This window comes from Stegostoma tigrinum, chromosome 14, assembly GCF_030684315.1.
Source record: "Stegostoma tigrinum isolate sSteTig4 chromosome 14, sSteTig4.hap1, whole genome shotgun sequence".
In the NCBI taxonomy this organism is placed as follows: domain Eukaryota; kingdom Metazoa; phylum Chordata; class Chondrichthyes; order Orectolobiformes; family Stegostomatidae; genus Stegostoma; species Stegostoma tigrinum.
Genome location: NC_081367.1, coordinates 64,394,256 through 64,416,257, shown reverse-complemented (window position 1 = coordinate 64,416,257; position 22,002 = coordinate 64,394,256). Strand labels below are relative to the sequence as shown.

General features: G+C 43.7%; 1 protein-coding gene across 21 annotated transcripts in view; it reads left to right on the top strand.

Annotated features, from left to right (window-relative positions):
• mbnl1 (muscleblind-like splicing regulator 1) overlaps positions 1 to 22,002 on the top strand; it is a 782,985-nt gene that overhangs the window by 687,907 nt on the left and 73,076 nt on the right. For all 21 annotated transcript variants that reach the window (XM_048542667.2, XM_048542650.2, XM_048542652.2 and 18 more), the window contains one exon: positions 11,597 to 11,767. In XM_048542667.2, the coding sequence (XP_048398624.1) occupies positions 11,699 to 11,767 (69 nt within the window). In that variant the 5' untranslated portion in view covers positions 11,597 to 11,698. The remainder of the gene's footprint in view (positions 1 to 11,596; positions 11,768 to 22,002) is intronic.

Here is a 22,002-nt window from a genome sequence, read left to right as displayed (position 1 = left end):
TATAGGAATGGGACTGAGTGGATGGCTGTCCAAAGAGCTGAAATAGACCAAATGTGTCAAGTAGCCACTTTCTGTGTTGTAATGACTCAATGATTCAACGATCATCTGCAAACTTCTTAATCAAGCTCCCGAAATCTGAGTTTAAATCAATGATTAGTTACCACAAAAGATCTAGAATGAGCACTACAGTATTAGAAACAGGATTCAAATCACAAGAATGCTCATTGATCCTTTGATTTTTGCTGCTGGGACTATTTTGGACCTAATCTGCCTCCTTACTTTGAATCCCATAGATTTTGGCAAGATTCTAGGCAAGTGTTCAGCATTGACCATTCTTCTTTGTTGCCTCATCAAACAAATCATGTGAGGAGAAAGACCTGAAGCACATTGCAGTGAGCACTTTCTGAAGAGCTTTAATGTAGGAAACGCAGCAGTTAATTTGTTCAAAACAAACTCCCAGAAGCAGTAATGCGACATGATCTGATCGTATGATTTTTATGCTGTCAGTCGTGGGATAGATATTCACCAGAAGTAACTCCCCTGTTGTTCTTAAAAGTAGTGCCATGGTATTTTTACATGCAACATAGCATACAGTTGGACCCTCTGTTTGACAACTTATCTGAAAGAAAGCACCGGTGACTGTATAGCACTCCCTCAGTCCTGAAGTTGGGTGACAAGAGTGTTCAGGCCATTCAAAGGTACTCAATTACAGAATTATCTGATTCAGAGGGGAATGCTCTGTCCACTGAGCCTGGTCAACACACCTTTGCTTCTTGGTTCTAAAGTTATGAGCTTTTGAGCAATCCAGAAATGAAGATGGATCAGAAACTTCTAACCAAAATGGCGTCTCAAATGAGGCACACAACCAATGAAGACCGAAGGAGGTGGGGAGCTCATAGTTACACTAAAACTAGGTTAGTCATTTTGAGGGGAATTTTAACCTCAGTGACCAGGCAGTGATTCTCATGGGATCAAGTTTTGCATCCTGCTTTAATACCCCTTGGTCCCTCCATTGACTTTAATTGTGGATGAAGTGGGCCAAGTTGAAACTTTTTCCCCACTGTAAAGGGACTCACCTTGACATGGATGCAGTCATTGCAGGGAATGAGTCACGAGGCCAATTTAATGGATGGGGTATCGGAACGACAGAGGGAGCCAACAGTCTCAGACTTATTTTGTCTGATATCCCACATTCTGTAAGGAATGCCTTTTGCCCCTAATCTCTAGCCTGTGGGACAGTCAGCCTCGCCACCAGCTCCACATGCCCACTCTAGTCTTCAGGCCACCAGCAGCACCCCCTCGCAATGACCACCATCCCTACACAGCACGACCCTCCTAATCGGACCATTCCCTATTTCATTTTGGGAGTTGGGCACCCTGCAATGAGTTCCAGTTGATGACTGGTATCGTATCTGCAAAGAGGTTAAAAGCCGTGAGCTCCTTCCCTGATACCTGATAGTTTTACACATCTGTCCGTAGACTTTAATTGTGTTTGTGAGCTTTAATTTCTGCCCATGTCAGCAGCCTGCACAACACTGATAGTCACCGAAAGGGTGATAATGCTCCTGGCATGGCCAGAATGGTCTGAATAATTTAGACCCCGCTGTTAAGTCCTTGGGCTATAAATTAGGATACAAGTGCCGATTGGTACTGATCAGACATTTGTGACACTTCAGCAAAAGGATGACAGCTCCCGTTACATATCGCATTAGGATGGTGCTCAGTATCGGATTATTACTGCCTGATCTCGGCAAAGTCTTTAACTTCTTAAAAAAAATTGCTACAAATCTAACGGACTGAAAATTGATGGACAAGGGTGCATTTTTGGAAAAACCTTTACAATAACAAGTCAATTAAGAGCAATATAATTCAAACATTAATTAATAGGTGAATGATACTTCAAGCGAGCAAGTGACTTTCACTTTAAATAGATGATGCAACATGTAACTACAAGCATTCACAACGCTCCCTGCACAAATATGACACCAAGTACATTCTTGCATCCTTTCCATCTTGCGCTCCATGATTTAGGATCTCACACTTCCCATTCCCATGAGTCTCTTTGATCAGCAACCATATTCCAATCTAAGTTTCCAGACATACTTAACACCAACAAGGTGCATACCTATGAGCTGAATTTCACTCCAGAGTCATGATAGACTTGATGCTACAAAACCCTCAGAGACTCCCTTCATTGAGGGGGAGTTGATGGTCTATTGTTATTATCGCTGGACTGTTCATTCAGAGACCCAGATAACATTCTGGGGACCCAAGTTCCAACCCCACCATGGCAGATGGTGGAATTTGAACTCAATAAATACCAGAATTAAGAAACTAACAATGACCACAAATCCATTGTCACTTGTCAGGAAAAACCCATCTGGTTCACGAATGTTCTTTAGGGAAGGAAAACCCTTACCTGGTCTGGCCTATATGTGACTCCAGACCCACAGCAAAAGAGTCCTGTGAAAGAATAAAGGAGAACCCTTTATACAACTGGGTGGGCTCTCGCAAAACTGAAACAATAGCATTAAGTCTTGTTCAATCCCTTACTCTTGCTGTCTTCTGTTCACTGTCCTTTCTAGTTATTTTACACTTATACTAACTCAGTCTCTGCTGTATTCCCAGAAACCTGTTTCAACACAAGTATAAGTTCTAAATTGCCAAACAGAGCGTGTCCCATTGAGAGCAAGACTTTACCTGATTCCTGTTACACAAATCCTTGGTTTGATTTTCAAACTGCCAATCACTCAGGCAGAAACCTGACACCATTGCAGCTGCTCTGTGATTTTCCCCTGGCTTCATGGCTTTTCAAAGCCATAAAAGATTCAGCCCACATGAGTGTTTCTTGGAACCTAATGACTTCATAAGAAGGGTTCTGAGCAAGGGTCACTGGACCTGAAGCATTAACTCAGATTTCTCTCCACTGATGCTGTCAGGCCTGCTGAGATTTTCAAGCAATTTCTGTTTTTCTTTCTGATTTCGTAGTCAGGAAACCTGTCACTCCTCTGTTCATCTTGGTCTTAAATGGAGTCATAGAGTCATACAGCACAGAAGTAGACATTTTACCCCAACACGTCCGTCCTGACCAGGTTTTCTAATCTGAATTGGTCCCCTTTGCCTGCATTTGGCCCATATTCCTCTCAACCTTTCTTTTTAATGTACCTGTCCAAATGTATTTTTAATGTTTTAATTGTACCACCTCTACCACTTCCTCTGGCAGTTCATTCCATATACGCACCACCCTCTGCGTGAGAAATGTTGTCCCTCAGGCCCCTTGTAAATCTTTCCCCTCTGACCTTAAACCTCTGCCCTCTAGTTTTGGATTCCCCCCCCGCCGGGGGAAAATAGCCTGGGTTATGCACCTTAACCATGCCCCTCATGATATTACAATCCTCACCCCTCAGCTACCCACAGTCCGGGAAAAAATTTGTTGCCTATCCAACCTCTGATATAGCTCAACCCTCTAGCCTCGGCAACATCCTTGTAAATCTTTTATGTACCCTTTCCAGTATAATAACATCCTTCCTGTAGCAGAATTGTGCACAGTACTCCAAAAGTGGCCTCATCAATGTCTTGTACAGCCATAACGATATCCCAGCTCCAATACTCAGTGCTCTGACCAATGAAGCCAAGTGCCTTGCCTTTTAGCTAAGATGTAGAATGGAGGCCTGGCTCAGGTGGATCTTCAGATTCCCATGGTTTTCATTGGCCAGCCACCCTGCTCAATCTTTTTCCTTCCACAATCCACGCCAAAATATGGCTTATCCCTCTCCCTTCTCTCTGAGTGGTCCTCCTGTGTGCAAAATAGCGGCTGCCATTAATTGATTGAAGTGAAGAGGTTTGATCCAGCTGCTTAAAATCATGAAGGATAAACTGAAGAGAAAAGGACTCCTGCAGGTGAACAGTCAATAAGCAGAGGGCACAGATTTCAAACAGGAGTGCCAGAAGAAACCAGAGGAAGAACATTTTCTACACAACAACTAGTTAAGGTTCTCTGCTGATACAATGAAGGATACAGATTCAATCACTTCTGCCCTCATTATGGCAAGAGTCTGACCGCAGAGAATTCCAGCCTGGTCTGGAGTTCATCTGCAAGACAAGATTTGCAGGTGTCAGATCCAACTGTATCTCTGTAGTCCAACCAATCATCACCTCCTTCCCATGCAGTTTAAATTGGTGTTCACTTTCAAAGCTTCATTTCTTGCAAGTTCGTCCTGATCAATCCAAAATTTTAAATAAAGCCTAAACCTAACAATATTTAAGTTTAAAAGTAACCTTCCAAAGATGTAGGATAAATATTTGAAGGTGCAAAAATATGGCAGGAATATCTGAAGGACGAGCAGAGGAGTGGGACTAAATGATTACTCTTTGAGACTCAGTGGCTTGAAGACCCCTTATGGTGCTATGCTGTTCTATGATTCCAGGATCTGTTGTACTTCAAAATAATTAATCATTTGTAATGAATGAGACATTCCTGAAAGTAATAGCAAAAATCAGGGCAGAAATTTTACCTCCATGTCAGACAAGAACAGAAATAATTTTGGAATGCAGGGTGTTATACTTACTGGCTAACATCATCCCAATTCCGTGTCATTCTTGTATTAGTGGGTGCCCAATTGAGATAAGTTAGTGACTGTTTAAGACCAATTTCCAGAGGCATTTGTCAGCCTTGCATTGCCCTCAGGGGGTACTTAAAACAGGTCAGTTGCCTGGTGCTGACTTCACAGTGGCAGACCAGGAGACCAAGACTCTGGGTGGGCTTCTATACCCTCTCTCCCGCCCTGCCTGGGCAGAGCTGCTGCCACACGTCTACCCCTGCACAATTGTGGCCCGGCACCTGTGGTCACTTCTAAATTTATCGATGGAGGTGGCCAACTTTCTCCCTGACCGGCTGCTTCCATGTTGGAACGTCTCTAAGGTGCTGTTGCCAGCCCACATTCTTTAATTAGACAGTAACTAATTGGCCAGATAAGGAATTGTTGCTGCCTGGATGAATGATTCCTGACACGATGAGTTGTCACGAACACTTGTTGACCCCGACTTCAAGACCCTGACAGAAATGCCTCCCCACCTCACCACCACCGTCCTCACCATCCCCACACCCACCATATCCCTTTTTAGCCTTTGCCTTGGAATGAGTTTCTGGTGCAAATGGGGTTAACCTGAGCCAGACTGGCTACGTAGAACATTCTGGGCTTGAGAAGTTGTTGATGTCCTGGTTGAGGAAAACATCATGTGGTATCCATGTCTCACCCATCTCACTTTCACATTCCAATTCCGTTACCTCCGTCACTAACTTTACCAGTTCAACATTCACAGATCACACGAGGCTATTTGATTCAAATTCCCTGCATTATTCATTACCCTTAAACAAACCAACAACATTTCAACAGAACTGAGTAGTGTCAGAGACACTGCAGGCTGCAGCCATCATCATCAACGTAAGTCTACTTCACATCCCCAGCAAACAAACAGACAGTAACTTGTTTTAAAGTTCATCGAGTTGGAAGAACTGGCATTGAAACAGCCCCTTGGACCATCAAACTGATTTGGTTTGGTTTGCAGACTGAAAATGCTTGCAGCAGGGATGATTAAGGGGAAGTTTAGTAAAAAAAAAAAGCCTTCAAAATTACGAAGGGATTTGATAGAGAAAAAAAACTGATTCCACTTGCAGGAGAGTGAGCACACATCAAAAATCATAGAATCCCTACAATGCAGGAAGGGGCCATTCACATCAGCACTGATCCTCCACAGAATATCCCGTGAGTTGCCAATATCTGGAATGTGTAGCTAAAAAGGATTGAACTGAATTCAAGAGATTAACAAGTAAGTTTTGAAAGATAAATTTATATATATATATATATATATATACAGTCAAGAAAGAAAAACAAGTTGAGGGATGTAGAGAAAAGGTGGGACATGGGATGAATGGGAAAGTTTCTTGATAGAATTGCACATGCAGAGTGGGCCAATGCCATCTGGTTGTGCTGTAACATTTGATATTCTGAGCCACGTTTGTTTCTATTCAGTGGAGCCTTTGTGGGGCAGTTGGCATTTTCTTGATTTTTCTGGGGGGCTTTCTTCAGGCCTCAGTTAGCTGACAGGACTGCCTAGTTTTTTTTAAACCACATGCAGACAGACATTCCATGCACAATCATATCCCAATGACACTGTCATCAGAATTCTCCCTCTGCCTGGGAGTGCCAATTGGAATTGTAATTGTATGAGTTACGCTAGAGTATTACTTGTTCCTTCTCTCCACTTTCTCCACATCTTCAATTAAGGTGTGGGTGAGAATTCCTGATAGGGGTCTTCCTTGACCTATGAACAATTAAGACCCTCAAATGGTTGATTAATGACGATATAAGGACCTCATCAGCCCGGTCAAAGTCCCTGAGTATTAGTGTTTCCAGCAGGGAGGAAAAGTGACTTGTTTCCCAGTCAGAGCCATGGATAGTATGGTGAACTGTGAGAGTCGCACCCTTTGCCTTTCCCTCTGACTCCTACCTGACACCTGTGTCCCCACAACCTCAGTCCTTGACAAGGAGAAAAGATGCTTGCCTTCCTGACACTGGATCCTCTAACGGATTGACCTTGATGGATGGTGTCTAAGAACCAGGGAATTCAGTGTCAAGGCCTGCAGTAAGCCAAGAAGCTTGCCTGAGCTCTAGCTGTCCGCTGTGAATGGGCTGTCTTTATCTGAAACCCCACACTTAATCGCAGAAAATGGGAAATCACACCCTGGTGTCTTTTAACATAATCTATCCCCCAACCCCTAAACTATGGACAGATCCATCAAGAGCTGTCATAGGAGACCACGATTTGTCAAGTGTATTTACTGCGCTGATGATATCAAGCAATCTTTCACTTTCTGGCACTGGACATGAAGAGAATGAAAATACTATAATGGAAGCATTGCTATCCCAGAATTCATCACAACAATCTATTGAACCTGTCATACCACTAAAGGTCTCCTGTTTAAAGCAGGAATCCTGGCTCGCTTCAGGCTCTTCCAGAAATCTTTAGTCTCCTGCAGGAGAATACATTGGCAAATCCTGTTGGCTGGCAGTCTAGAAAAAAATAGAAGAAGAAAAAGAGAGCGACAATGCATGCCATTTTAGATTGAGAATTAGATTGAGTTTTATTGTCAACAGTGCTCAAGTATGGGGGACAGGAGTACAGTGAAAAGTGTGCAGCATTCACATTTCTGGTACATTCTTAGGTATAAAGGGACCTAGGTGCAAAATCTTAGGTACTAAAATAGAAAAATAAAGAAATAAGCTAAAAGGTTCAACACCACAACTGTTCTTAGTATAAAAGTAGAAAAATAAAGAAATAAAATTAAATGTTAAACATTACAGTCCTTTCCCAAGAAATGGGCCTTCAGACACTGCACACTGGGCTTTCCCCATGAGGGCTCACTCTCCCCTATGCTGGGCATGCTGTTCCCCAGCCCTGGGCACTCTTTTACCCAGAGTGGGCAAAGTCCTACCCGGGTTCACAGGGCATCACTCTGCTGACCATAGCTTCACACTGACCTCCACTGGGTCTTGTCAGGCTTTGCTGCTCACTACTGCGCTTGGCTTGGCTGTGGTCTTTGTTGTCCAGATGCAGCTGGCCAGTTTTAGCCTCTGAAAGTGCCGACGTCAGTTACACATACAAATCCCAGTGCAAGACTTGAAGCCACAGCTATGTGACAATATGTGGAAATGGCACCAACTGATTAAAGTCTTCAGGACTAATCTAAATTGGAATGTTAAATGGAGATTCCATTGATGATCAGAGTTTCTTGCTTCCTGCACTGTGTTTACAGCATGGAATCAGGCCAAATCGACTGATAACATTTCACCACACGGTTTGCATTTTATCCTCATTTCCCTCACCTATCTGCTGTACTCTCCAGTGTTGACACTGACTCCATGCAAAGTAATGGGTTAACAGTGACCAACTGGCAAGAGCAGAATGATCCCAACCCAGGCCTTGTAAGACTGGTGACACCGGGTTTAGCACCAGGGCCTTAGTTCTTGCTGCAAGGTCAGATTGCAGACTGTGGATTTCCCATCCCAGGAGAAACTGGCCCAGTAAGTGGGATTTTCAATCTTTGAGTGGCAAGGTTCCCTGGGAGCCCAGACTGGGAGACCCCAAACAAGGGCGCAGACTGATAGCTATGGATACAGGCTGGGATGCACAGCCAGCTTCTGCACACTGACCCTGTGTCAACAAACAAAACCAAATAAAGCAAAGGCAGACCTGCATCTCTCACCCCCCATATCCTTTCCCCCTCCTAATGTCTGCCCCATGCTCTACCAATGCTAAACCATTCCAATCTGTATGCTTGTATCAACTCCCATGTTCCTCCATACCTTTTGTGCTAATCCATACCCCAATTCATTCCCGTGGCCCTTTATAGCCTATATTGACTTATGCCAACTTGTGTCTCTATCACTGTTTACTTCCCTTTTCCTTGCCAGCTCAACCAGTCTCCATCATTGGCAAAGCTCAAGAGCCACTCTGTTAAGAAATAAATGTGTATGTCTGTTGATGACAGCATTGCATAAAATGAAGCTTTCATTCAAGAATATCACTGTCTACTTTTAACAAGCCCAGGGTGTACCCAGATCCTGCAAGGTGCACCAGACCTAAGGTACTTGAAGTCCCTCACATCCCATTCTAAGGGTATCTGACTCTCCTAAGGGCATCTGGCCTCTGCCCAATCATGTCCTGAGACCACAACCAACTCATCTCTCCAAAGGGATACCTTGGCTATCATGGTAACAGACCTGATCTAACCTGGTCTGTTCTGTGAACTCAAGGTTTGAGACAGCTGGGGTACCAAAATGGGATTGAAATGGAGACTGTTGAAATTGGAAGTAGCAAGCTCAGGAGTGGAACTTGGGATTTTCAGGGATTTTTGCCATTCACGTGACAACAGGAGTCTTGGGCCTCAACTGTTGTACCTCATTTGATCCTCCAGTGGAGCTGATGGATTGCTGTATTGAGAATTAAACAATCCTTCCCAGCTCATTGGATCCCCAGTGGATTGTGTAGGATTCCGCCTATGGAGTGAGGTTAAGATAACCTCTTGAAGAGCCCCACCATGAATGTGTTAGGAAATAACCTTTTGAAATTGACTTTAAGTTATATTTGAACGTTGGCATGATGCATTTGGGGAAGGCAAGATTTGCAGAGGGTGGGAGAAGGAAATTGTAGTGTCAAGTTGCAGGGGATGCTTAATATCGATTCTGAGTAATCAATTGTTTTCTCAAGAGTATGTTGTGAAATGTCAGGAGCTGAGTCATGAAAACAAGAACTGTGTGGTCATTGTATTTAATGCCTATTAGGGCTCCAGCGCTTTTGCATTCCAGTGTGATTCAGATTGCTGCCACTGGAGGTGGAGTCCAAATGGTTGAAGGGCTATCAAATGGATTCTTCACTGGACAGTCTAAAGACAAACATATTTACAGAATGGAATGATTGACAAAGGAAATTGTGGACTTTAAGTAGAGGCCATGGAAGCTGTGCATGATAAATGTGAAAGAGTCAACTTCAGACAACAAGCTTTTTGTCATGTCCTGTGATCGTATTCTGCTCTACTGCAGTACAGTGCAAGTTTTATTAAAGTGATTTGATTTCTTTGGGAAGAATACAATGGCGAGATGTACTGTGCAAAGGGTGTTCAAATATGTTGCTATTGTCCACTTCCATCGAGAAGGACAAGGGCAGCAAATACATGGAAACACCACAACCTGCAAGCTGCCCTTTGAGCTACTCACCATCCTGACTCAGAAATATATCCCTGCTTCTTCATTGTCGCTGTGTCAAAATCCTGGAATCCCCTCCCTAAGGGCATTGTGAATATATTGCACTGTGTTGGCTGCAACAGTTCAAGAAGATAACTCGCCATCACCTTCTCAAGTAGCAGTTACGGACTGGCCACAAAATGCTGGCCCAACCAGCAATGCCCACATTCCGTGAACAACATGAACAAGAAAGTTTAGCGAGTCAAACAATATATTAGCTCCCTGAAGGTCATGCATTTCAGCCCTCACCAGATTGTCTCCATGCTCAAGTAGTGGTGTTTAGCCCCAGCAGTGTACATCAGAAGTAAGTCCAGGCTTTAGAGCCTGTCATTGTAGTATTGTCACAACTGGATCTTGTGAGCTCGAGTCCAGATAATTCGGAACAGAGTCCAAACTGAGACTGCCATGTGGCTCTGGGAGCTGCACTATCAAAGGCACTGTCTACCCTGTCAGGTGGCTGTGATGGCATTATTTTGAAGAAGGGTATGGGAGATCTTCCTGGTGTCTAGGCCAGTATTTATCGCACAGCTGAACACATTGTGCTGACTGATACAGCATGCTCAAAGGGTATGCTTTCAGTGAGGAATAATGGTGAGTGTGCTGGAAAGTGGAGGAGGTGGTCTGTAAACTATATTGGGTGGATCACCCGCTGCCTCTCTGACCAGGACTGCTAAGTCTGTCCACTAGCATGCCTGCCAACTGTTGCCCTCTGAGGACACTCAGTCCACCTCAGGTGGCAGAATAAGCAAGGCATGACAGACAGGCAACAGTGGGAAGGCATTTAATTCACAACTTTGTTAGAGGCAGAGATGAAAGTGGGCTTAGCATTAGGGGATGGGGATGCAGGGCCAAGTCCACATTGTGGAATCCGTCCTAAAGAGGTATCTCGCCTTTGTGCCTCTCTGTTTGCTCTCCAAAGCCACACCCCCTCATCCACCCCTCCCAACAGTGCTGATTTCTCCCTCCACTAAAATCTTTGGTACTGTGTCTATTCTTGATCTTCAAGAACCTCCTTGTGATCCTAGCACTGCCCACTAGAGAGTGCTTTCTCCACTGGGAACGGCAGTGAATGAAATTTCAGAACTGTATTGGTTTGTGCTCAGAGGAGAGTTAACCACTTTTCCATGTTGCAGGTTATTATATAAAGCGGAGTCAGATCAGTTCAGAGAAAGAACAGCCTTATTTTTATCCAAATAACTCTCGGTGAAAGAACTTCAGTGTAGGAGAGCTTCACCTTGCAGAATGGAAGTTGGAGCTCTCGGAAAAGGTTGGTTGGTTTTGTGTGTAAAGTCCAGTACAGGTCTAGGCTGAATGGCCTGTTCCTGTGAGGCACAGAGAAGAAGGGATCTCAATACTCATTGGGTGCTTTGGGAAACTGAGAACTTCTTGACTGAACATAGACCCTGTAAGTGTTGAGAATTACATGCAGTATGAAACAAGGCTTCATGAGCTGCTAGTTTCAAAAGGATCATGGGTGTGGTGACCAAAATCTGGGCAGTAACATGCTTGCTGTTTGTGGAATTCTACCCAAATTCCACATTCAGGTTCATCGTCCGGTCTCTGGGTGGGCAGGAGTGGAGTAATCTGAGGCTCAGTAGGTGTGCTGAGCCTGACCATTTACCTTCACAAGCACCATTTTTACTGGCAGGAGTGAACTGGGGACTCTACGTTTAATGTGATGGTCAGCAACTAAAAATAAACTGTTTCCATTATTATGTGTCTTGTCGTGCAGCACAACTGCACATTTGGGCTCAGATGTCATTCACTCACCCTTGACCTCTTGTTTCCTTCAGGGTCGCTGCTCCAGAGAAAACTGCAAGTACCTTCACCCTCCACCCCACTTAAAAACGCAGCTGGAGATAAATGGACGCAATAACCTGATACAGCAGAAAAACATGGCCATGTTGGCCCAACAGATGCAGTTAGCCAATGCTATGATGCCTGGGACCCCATTGCAACCTGTGGTGAGCATGCTCAGATTTCCATTAAACCCAGCTTAGTGTTACTATATTGTAGGTTGCTATGGAGTTGATGTTATATTCCTCATTGCTTTCAGGGAAAAATGCCTTGCTTTCAATTGGTTGGAACATTAGATGACATGGGTATTTCTTTTTGAAAGTGTCTGTCCCACTCTTAAATCTCTACCCATCATTCAGTATCCCCAAGTTTGTTTAGGTTTAGAGTCTTCACATTTTATTTCCAACCAGCAAGAATCCAAATCCTGAAACCCAGCACAATCCAACAGGAGCCTAGATGTCACAAACAGAAATAAAAGTTGCTGGAAAAGCTCAGTCGGTCTAGCACCATCTGTGGAGAGAAATCAAAGTTACCATTTTGTGTTGAGTGATCCTTTCTCAGAACTGAGCTTTTCCAGCAATTCCTAATTTTGTTTCTGATTTACAGCATCCGCTTTTGGTCTTTATCAAGAGCTGATTTGTTTCACATTCTGTTGAGAGTGACCTTGTAAAGGTTGGAACTGTTGCCTACCACTTCCAAACTCATTGATATCTTCAAGGTGGACATCCAGAACTTATTAACCCACCCACCCAATAGATTTCTAATGTAACTAGTAGACTATTGGCCCAATCAACCAGCAGGTTTTGAAGCCACCCACTAATTGAATATTGATTCAAATAGCCAGTAGGAACAAAACAGTAAATTATTGCTGACTGTTACCCCCATTTCATCTTTCCTATCCATGCCCTTCCGCTTTCATCTTGCATCTTGTCAGGGAGTTCCTGGCCTCTCCCTAAGAGCTCACCAGAAACGGAGAGTTCAATGCAGTATGAAGGGGATCATCCAGCTCTACATATTGCGATCTAAAGGTGCGCCTCTTAGCCCTGTAACATTCATTTCATTGTCTGTTACAGGTGGTTGCAGAAACGTTGTCAGAACTGGCAGGCATGGATTCAGCTTTAAGACTAAGCATTCAATAAAAAGGACTGTGTTTCTCAACCTTAACCATAAAGCACACACCTTAATGATATCTCCAGGATAAAGAAAAACAGATTCAATGCTGGAATCAAAACTGCGGTTCTCTGTTTGAGTGCAGGCGTCTTGAACACTTGCCGAGTAACTATTGCACCAACATACCCGTAGACCTGTTGTTCTCCATAAGACCATAAGACATAGGAGTGGAACTAAGGCCATTCGGCCCATTGAGTCCACTGTGCCATTTAATCATGGCTGATGGGCACTTCAACTCCACTTCCCTGCACTCTCCCCATAGCCCTTGATTCCTTGTGAGATCAAGAATTTATTGATCTCTACCTTGAAGACATTTAATGTCCCGGCCTCCACTGCACTCCGTGGCAATGAATTCCACAAGCCCACCACTCTCAGGCTGAAGCAATGCCTCCTCATTTCTGTTTTAAATTTACCCCCTCTAGTTCTGAGGCTGTGCCCACGAGTCCTAGTCTCCCCACCTAACGGAAACAACTTCCCAGCGTCCACCCTTTCTAAGCTATACATTATCTTGTAAGTTTCTATTAGATCTCCCCTCAACCTTCTAAACTCTAATGAATACAATCCCAGGATCCTTAGCCGTTCATCGTATGTTAAACCTACCATTCCAGGGATCATCCGTGTGAATCTCTGCTGGATAGACTCCAGCGCCAGTATGTCCTTCCTGAGGTGTGGGGCCCAAAACTGGGCTCCAACATTAGCGAGCATTTTTGTAGTTCGACTGGTAGTCATGAACAGATGGAAACCAATTTGTCAAGTATGCTTGACGGTTGCCTTTGAGTTAGCTACTCTCTGAAACAGAGCTCTGGAATAGAAAGTGTACATGCTGCAAAATGCTTTGACAGCCAAGTTAATTGTAGATACGTTCCTGTGACATACATTTTATGAGAGTATTAGCCCCTGTATTACCCAGAGAATGCTGCAGTATAGAGGGATTTGGGCGTGCTTGTACATGAATCACAAAATGTTGTCATGTGAATGAAGCAAGCAATTAAGAAGATAAACTCAACATTGGCCTTTAGTACGAGGACAGACGGACTCTCCTTCTCCCGCAAGTTCCCTGATCCTTTATCCACGTTAATACATAGAGTCATAGAATTTTATAGCATGGAAAAAGACGCTTCAGTCCAACTTGTCCATGCCAACCAGATATCCTAGGTTAATCTAGTCCCATTTGCCAGTGTTTGGCCCATATCCCTTTAACCCTTCCTGTTCATGTACTTAGATACATTATACACATCACCCCAACACTTCTTTTCCATAAAAGTATGGAAGTCTTGTGACATCTACACAGAGCATTAGTGAGACCGCATCTGGAGTACTAAGTATAGTTCTGGTCTCCTTGGTTAAGGAAGGATACATTTATATTAGAAGCAGTTCAGGGAAGGTTCATTAGGATGATTCCTGGTTGAAGAGGCTTTTCCTATGAGGAAACATTGAGCAGATTGGGCTGATAAACATTAGAGTTGAGAAGAATGAATGCTGATCTTATTGACGTGCAAAATTCTGAAGGGGCTTGACAGAATAGATGCTGAGAGCATATTTCTGCTCTTTACACTAGAAGCCTAGAGCTAAGAGGCACAGTTTAAAAATAGAGGATAATCTGTTTAAGACAGATGTAAGGACAGATTACTTTTCTCAGAGGGTCGCTACTGTTTGGAAATCTTGTTCCCAGCAAGCAGTGAAGGCTGGATCATTGAAATCGGTAAGATTGACTGAGAAAGATTTTTGATCAACAAGGGAATCAAAGATTACAATGGTTCAGACCACAGGAGAGCGGCAATGACCTAATTGAAAGGTGAAGCAGGCTTGAGGGGCCGAGTGGCCTGTTCTTGCTTCTCTTTCCCATCTTCTCATGTTAACTGGAAACCAGAAATGGGAAAATAGTCAAATGTTCACTTTTCCTCTTGGATAAACTTATTATGCACTTTTGGGTTTTTTAAAGAAAATCAATCACAGGATGAGGGCATTGATGGCTAGGCCAGCGTTTGTCATCCATCCCTAATCCCATCCCATCTGGTGTCATACATAGATCAGACCAGGTAAAGGTTGGCAGTTTCCCTCCCTAAAGGACATGAGTGAACCAGATGGGTTTTTCTGACAATCAACAATGATTTCATGGTCATTTTAGACATTTAGTTCCAGTGTTTTTATTTGTTGAATTCAAATTCCACCATCTACTGTAGCAGGATTTGAATCTTGGTCCCCAGAGCATTACCTGTGTTTCTGGATGAATAGTCTAGCAATTATACCATTAGGCTGTTGCCTCCTTTTCATTTAAATTCAAGAGTCTTGCAACTTAGAGAAAAGAGCCCTAATGACTGAGTTATGGCCAGCCCCTCCTCTCCTGTTCTAGCTGAGTTCCCTGAAGTTGGTGACAGAGAAGCTACAACACACTTCAGCATTTCACTATGAGAGGAGTGAAGATATCAGTCAAAGCTATGACAGCTGATCCCTGTTGTTGGAAAGTGCTCACCCAGACAGCTGGGAGTGGAATTGGTTGCTGCAATTTGAATAATCACCGGTCCAGCCTCACCTACAAATAACGGTGACTCAACCAGAACTTTGACCGGGTCATTGTTGCAGGGAAGGAGAGAAAGTGAGTGTTGGGGAAGTGGAGATGCGTTGAATTAGTGATCATGGAATTTCAATTATGCTGATCCTACTCTAACTGACACCAGGTCCTGCATGGCTTGTTTTTGTGTTTGAAACCCCTCTATAGTGTCAATCTTCACTATCTTCCCAGCCACAACCAGCACTAAATGGTCCCTCCTAAACCCCAACCCCACCAATTTGCCCACTGCATCAGCACATTACTGGTTTTGCATGTATTTCATTTTTAATCACTCCTGCATTGATGGCTTCAGTTGCCTAGACCAAAAGTGCTAGAATTTCAGCCCTGACTCTTTCCCCTCAGTATCTCTTATTTCTCCTTTGAGGGGAAATGGCAGCGCAGCAGTAATGTCGCCGGACCAAGGTAACACAGCGGCCCAGGCTAGTCAGTTCGAATACTAAAGTGATGAGTGGAGCTTGAACTCAGATTATAAATCTGAATTAGAAATCTAATCTCACTGATGGTGACTATGACGTTGACATTTATTTCTGTAAATATCCGCCTGGTTCACTCATGCCCTTTAAGGAAGGAAGTCTGCATCCTTACATGGTCTGGCTTATATAAGGTTCCAGACCCACAGCCCTATGGTCATCTCTGAAAGCGCCTGGACAGTCACTAAATTGGGGTTGGTTAGGGTTGGGAAATAATCAGTGGCCTTGCCAGGCATGCTGACATCCGTTTGAAAGAAAGGATCCATTTTCTGAGCTCCTCTCTGACCAATCTGCCCTGATGCCCCTTTATGCGGCTGGATGTCGCAGCTTGCTTAATAATGATTGTGGGATGTTTCCCTGCATTAAGGGCACAATACACACACAAGTTGTTTTTTGTCATCATTGATGTTGAGATGGAATTGGACCCCGCAGGGAGGAGTGGAGGGAAGAATAGGAGCCAGGATTTACCTCTGGTTCAGTGGAAGGGGACTTCTTCACACTTGGGGCCCTGCAGAAACCTGATGGAGCCAGACGTTTGTAGAACTCAGCCAAATCTCAACACTATCGTCAGACATAGTCAGCAAAGTTGGCTGGATTCCAACAGGAAAGCACGTTTATGAAACTGATTAGAAAGTGGATCTAAAATAGTGGATGCGTTGAGTAAGCCAAGCTTCATTTTTAAACCCTGGACAAAATTTCCATGCACTAATATCACACTATTGGCTGCTAACCATTGGCCCTGTGCCAGAGAATCATTCTCATTTGGAGTGTAAGATATGGCTGTAGGAACATTTGAAAACAACGGGCAAACTTTATCATTTAGTTAAATTTAGCTAAGAAAGAAACAGCAGGATCTGCATTTATACAGCAGTTTTCATAAGGTCAGGACACTGTAGGGTACTTTATTGTTCATTGTGATGTTCTCATTCAGGACCAGTAAATTTATCTTCAAAGCAAGATTTGAAACCTCCATTCTCAAACGAAAAAATGAACCCGCAAGATCCTACAATTTAAATAATTTTTTATCATGCAAGAGTCAAACAGAACAAATACTAACTTATATCTTAGTTAACCTTCTATATTTAAGATGCAGAATCAAAATAATGAAAACATGAATTAACAAGGAAATTATGATTGTTTATAAATTATAAAGGTCCTCACCTCACCTCCACAGTGCAGTGCAATGGAGTCAACTCACACTGGGAGGTGTAATGTTACAGTCAGGTAATGTAGATAGACTATATGAAAATACAAATCCCAGACAATGTGTAAGCCTGAGATTTTATAACAGTGTAAATGGTTCATGTTGTTAATAAGCTTTTAAGATATTTTGTATCAACAAGAACATAGGCTAATGTACAAGGAAGCACACGTCATATGTGCGATGATATTTGACCAAGAAGCCACATCAACACCCACCTTTTGAGGTTCCCCTGAACAACATGTCTCTGCCCTCTGGATGGTTCTTTACTATGGGATTCTGGGATTTGGGAAGTGTTGCCCCAGCAACAGCCACAGTTCCACAGTAGATCTGCTAGCTTCTGATGTTGCTGACCTCTGATTGGCTGCTCTTGCAGCTGGGACTTCATTATCCCAGCTCCTAATTCTGGCAGAAAGCCACTGACGACGAGTCAGTTCTGGAAATCTGGCATGCTTCCACATCTTAGGGTGTGGGATTCCCTCCTTTCAGACTTGGAGCGAAGACGAGAGGCTTCTGCTTTATATCTGAGTTCATTCTCAGCTTCTGGTTCCAGCCTGCATCTTCCTCAACCTACCTGTACTGCATCACTGGATTCACATTCATCTGCTGGCCTCTGCTGGCTCTGTCTCTTTCTACATAGAGTTGGCCAAATATTTCTTCAGAAAATGAGAGGGTTGGTTTACTTGCTCAGTTTCTGGAGGATCTGTCTGAAAAGAAATACAAATTACATGAATAGGAACGGTTAAAGGGACATGCACCAAATTTTGGAAGATAGGACTAGATCAGATTGGGATGTCTGGTCGGTGTGGAGAAGTTGGACCAAAGGGTCTGTTTCCCGTGTTGTATAACACTGTAACTCAAACGCAGGACTGCACTTAATATAGGAAGTGTGGCAGCCATTTTATATACAGCGAAATGTGATGCTGACCAGCTAATTTGCTTTGTGCAGATGTTGCTTGAGGGAGAATTAGGAGCATTCCCTTCCACTCCCTCCAAAATAGTGCATTGGGACTTCTTATAGCATTGAACTCTCGGGAACAATCCAGTTTGTGAATAATATTCACACTTTTCCAGGTGGAAATTTGAGCCCTCGTCAAATTTTGCAGACTATTCACTACTCCATCTCCCTGCCTTCTTTCAAAGCCTCCTTAAAACCTCCTCTTTGATCACTGTTTTGATTGCCAATCTTAATATCTTTGTCACTGGTTTGTTTGACCACACTTCTGAGAAAAGCCTCGGGATGCTATGTGACTGAGAAGCACCACGTAAATGCAAGTTGCTGATGCCGTTGCATTCCGATTTTTTGTTTTCAAAAATGCTTTGTGACATTTCAATCACCTGAAGGAGGAGGGAATTTAAATCTGCACCCTCCATTACCTTCCACTGTGTATTTATTTAGGCATGTTTCTTTATCAGAAGGATCACAAGGGAACTCCAGTCAGGAGCTGAGAGTCATTGGAAAACCATGGAAAGGGAGATGAGTCACGTCCTTTCTGAAGGATTTCTCATCAGCCTGTTGGGAGCTCTCCAGTGTAGGTCTTGGCTTAAGCCTGACTTCCAGCAATTGTCCCCAACACAGTGAAATAGAATTCTTGACTTGCCAGTCGTAAAAAGAAAATGAACTTGCTTTTATGCAACATTTTTCGCTATGCTTAATTACTTCTGAGCTGCAAACACTGTTGTAACCTAAGAAGGACTGTACGCAGTCACATGAAGCAAAGTGATTATGGCCACACAATCTGTTTTAACAATGAGCATTGTCCAGGAGACTGGAGAGAGTTTCTTTGTTCTTACTTTGTTTAGTGCTGCAGGATCCTTAAAGTACACCCGAGAGAACAGAAAATGTCTTCATTTAACATCTCATGAAAAAGCAGCACCTCCAACAATGCTGCAGTGAAGTGGCAGCCCAAGTTGTTTTGTGCTGTACCCTCTGATGTGGATCTTGAATCCATAACATGGCATTGAGTTAAGACTCCTAACTCTGAATGACAGCTGACAATAGGATTGCCAGACACTCCCAACTATGAACTGATATCACATCATAGACATCAAGCGCATTTAAGCCTGGGGTCAGTTTGTGTTGCTGTACAATTCATTGCACATGTCTAAAAATCTGATTACAAGGCCCAGGCTTCCTTTTGTTGGGACCATCATCTGCAGGATATTTGTGATGTTTTAGATTTGTGAAACTTTGTACTGGCTGAGGAAGCCACACTGTCATTTGAAGTTATTGATAAAGGTATCATCACTGTAAGTTGCTGAATGTTAAATTGGGAATGAATACCCAGATCTCTGAGTAACACAGGGAAGTTGAGGATTAAATTTATTTATTTAAAGTCGCTTACAAATGCCTATCTTGGTTGTGCTGCCAGTCAGCAAAATGGAATGATGCTATCAAAGATGTAAATGTTGAACTTGGTTAAACCATCAGTGTTTCTGTGAAACGAATAGTGGTTTCAGTCTCAACTGCAGATCTGTTTCTGTGTTCCATCTTTTCACTTGTCCAAGGGTTGGTGCAGTATCAACATCCTGGGGGCTACCATTGTTCAAAAACTGAACTGTACTAACCGCATACATACTGTGGCTGCAAGAGCACATCAAAGACTGGGGATCCTGCAGCAAATAACTCACCTCCTGACTCTACAAAGCCTGTCCATCATCTACAAGTCAGGAGTGTGATGGAATAGAATGCTTGCAATATGGAAGTAGGCCGTTCGGCTCATTGAGTTCACACCGAGCCTCCAAAGAACATCCAATACTTCCTGTCCTGTCCCTGTGATTCTCATGGCTAATCCACCTAGCTTGAGCCAGACATCGCACCACATCAGGTTGTAGTCGAACAGGCCTGCACATCCCTGGATACTGTGCACAATTTAACATGGCCAATCCACCTAACTGCACATCTTTGGACTGTGGGATGAATCTGGAGCACCCAAAGGAAACCCATGCGGACATGGGGAGAATTTGCAAACTCCACAGAGATGGTCACTGAGGGGTGGAATCGAACCTGTTCCTGGCGCTGTGAGGCTTCAGTGCTAGCTACCGAACTGCTGTGTTGTCCCAGTCCCTCCTCACTTACCTGGATGAATGTAGCTCCAACAATACTCAAGAAGCTTGACATTGCCCAGTATTAAAGGAGCCCTCTCATCTTCAAGAAGAATTTAGATGTAGTTTTTAGGGCTGAAGGAGTCAAAAGGTATGCACAAAAAGCAGATCATAATACTGAGTTGGATAATCAGCGATGATGGTACTGAGTTGTGGAGAGGTTCAAAGATTTGAATGGTCTATTCATGCTCTCAATTTCTATGTTTCTAAATATTTCTCTAAGCTGCTCACTATCCAGACTTGGAAATATATTGTGATTTATTGAGTCAGAATCCTGGACCTTCCTTCTTCATGGCTTTTTGGCGCAGGACATGGACTGCAGCTGCTCAAGAAGGCAGCTTAAAATCAACTTGTACCTACATTCTGCATTAAAAATATTCAAGGACTCTGCTTCTGCTGCCTATTGGGGAAGAGATCCAAAGATTCCTGATCTTCTCTGAGGAAAAGAAAATTGCCTCATCTCTGTCCTAAATGTGTAACTCTTATCTTTAAGCAGTAACTTCAAGTTCTGAACTTGATGTTCTGTAATCAATGTCTGATATCTCACCCAGGATACCATAAACAGTGATTAAAGATAGGCTCATCAACAAGGAAGTTGAAGCCTGCACAGCCGGGACATCCACACTGGCAGCTTTCCAGCAAGCATCATTCGGATAGTGATCAAGGCTGGGTATTGGAGACAATTTACTTCTCTTGAACTGCAAGGAACTGTAACCAATTATAAAATTTAGTTAACTGAAAAATATCTTATGGTTGTGAATGACTCAGTATAAGGATAATTTTCTCCTTTGCTCACTGGCTTAGAACAATGATTCATGGCTGGAACTGAGTAAAGTTTAGGAATCAAATCAGGTCCACAACTTGGAATGCAGTGTCATTGAATGGCCATAGGTAACAAAGTGTGAAGCTGGATGAACACAGCAGGCCAAGCAGCATCTTAGGAGCCCAAAAGCTGACATTTCGGGCCGAGACCCTTGATCAGAAAAGGGGGATGGGGAGAGGGAACTGGAATAATTTCGGAGAGAGGGGGAGGCGGATCGAAGATGGATAGAGGAGAAGATGGGTGAAGAGGAGACAGACAAGTTAAAGGGGTGGGGATGGAGCCTGTAGAGGAGAGTGTAGGTGGGGAGGCACAGTGACCCTCACTGGAAACAGTATCTATGCGCAGTTACCTTCACTGGAAACAGTATCCATGTGCAGTGACCCTCACTGGAAACAGTATCCATGCGCAGTGACCCTCACTGGAAACAGCATCCATGCGCAGTGACCCTCACTAGAAACAATAGCCATGTGCAGTGACCCTCACTGGAAACAGTATCCATGCGCAGTGACCCTCACTGGAAACAGCATCCATGCGCAGTGACCCTCACTAGAAACAATAGCCATGTGCAGCGATCCTCACTGGAAACGGTATCCATGCGCAGTTACCCTCATTGGAAACAGTATCCATGCACAGTGACCCTCATTGGAAACAGTATCCATGCGCAGTGACCCTCACTGGAAACGGTATCCATGTGCAGTGACCCTCACTGGAAACAGTATCCATGCGCAGTGACCCTCACTGGAAACAGTATCCATGCGCAGTGACCCTCACTGGAAACAGTATCCATGCGCAGTGACCCTCACTGGAAACAGTATCCATGCGCAGTGACCCTCACTGGAAACAGTATCCATGCGCAGTGACCCTCACTGGAAACAGTATCCATGCGCAGTGACCCTCACTGGAAACAGTATCCATGCGCAGTGACCCTCACTGGAAACAATATCCATGCGCAGTGACCCTCACTGGAAACAGTATCCATGTGCAGTGACCCTCACTGGAAACAGTATCCATGCGCAGTGACCCTCACTGGAAACAGTATCCATGCGCAGTGACCCTCACTG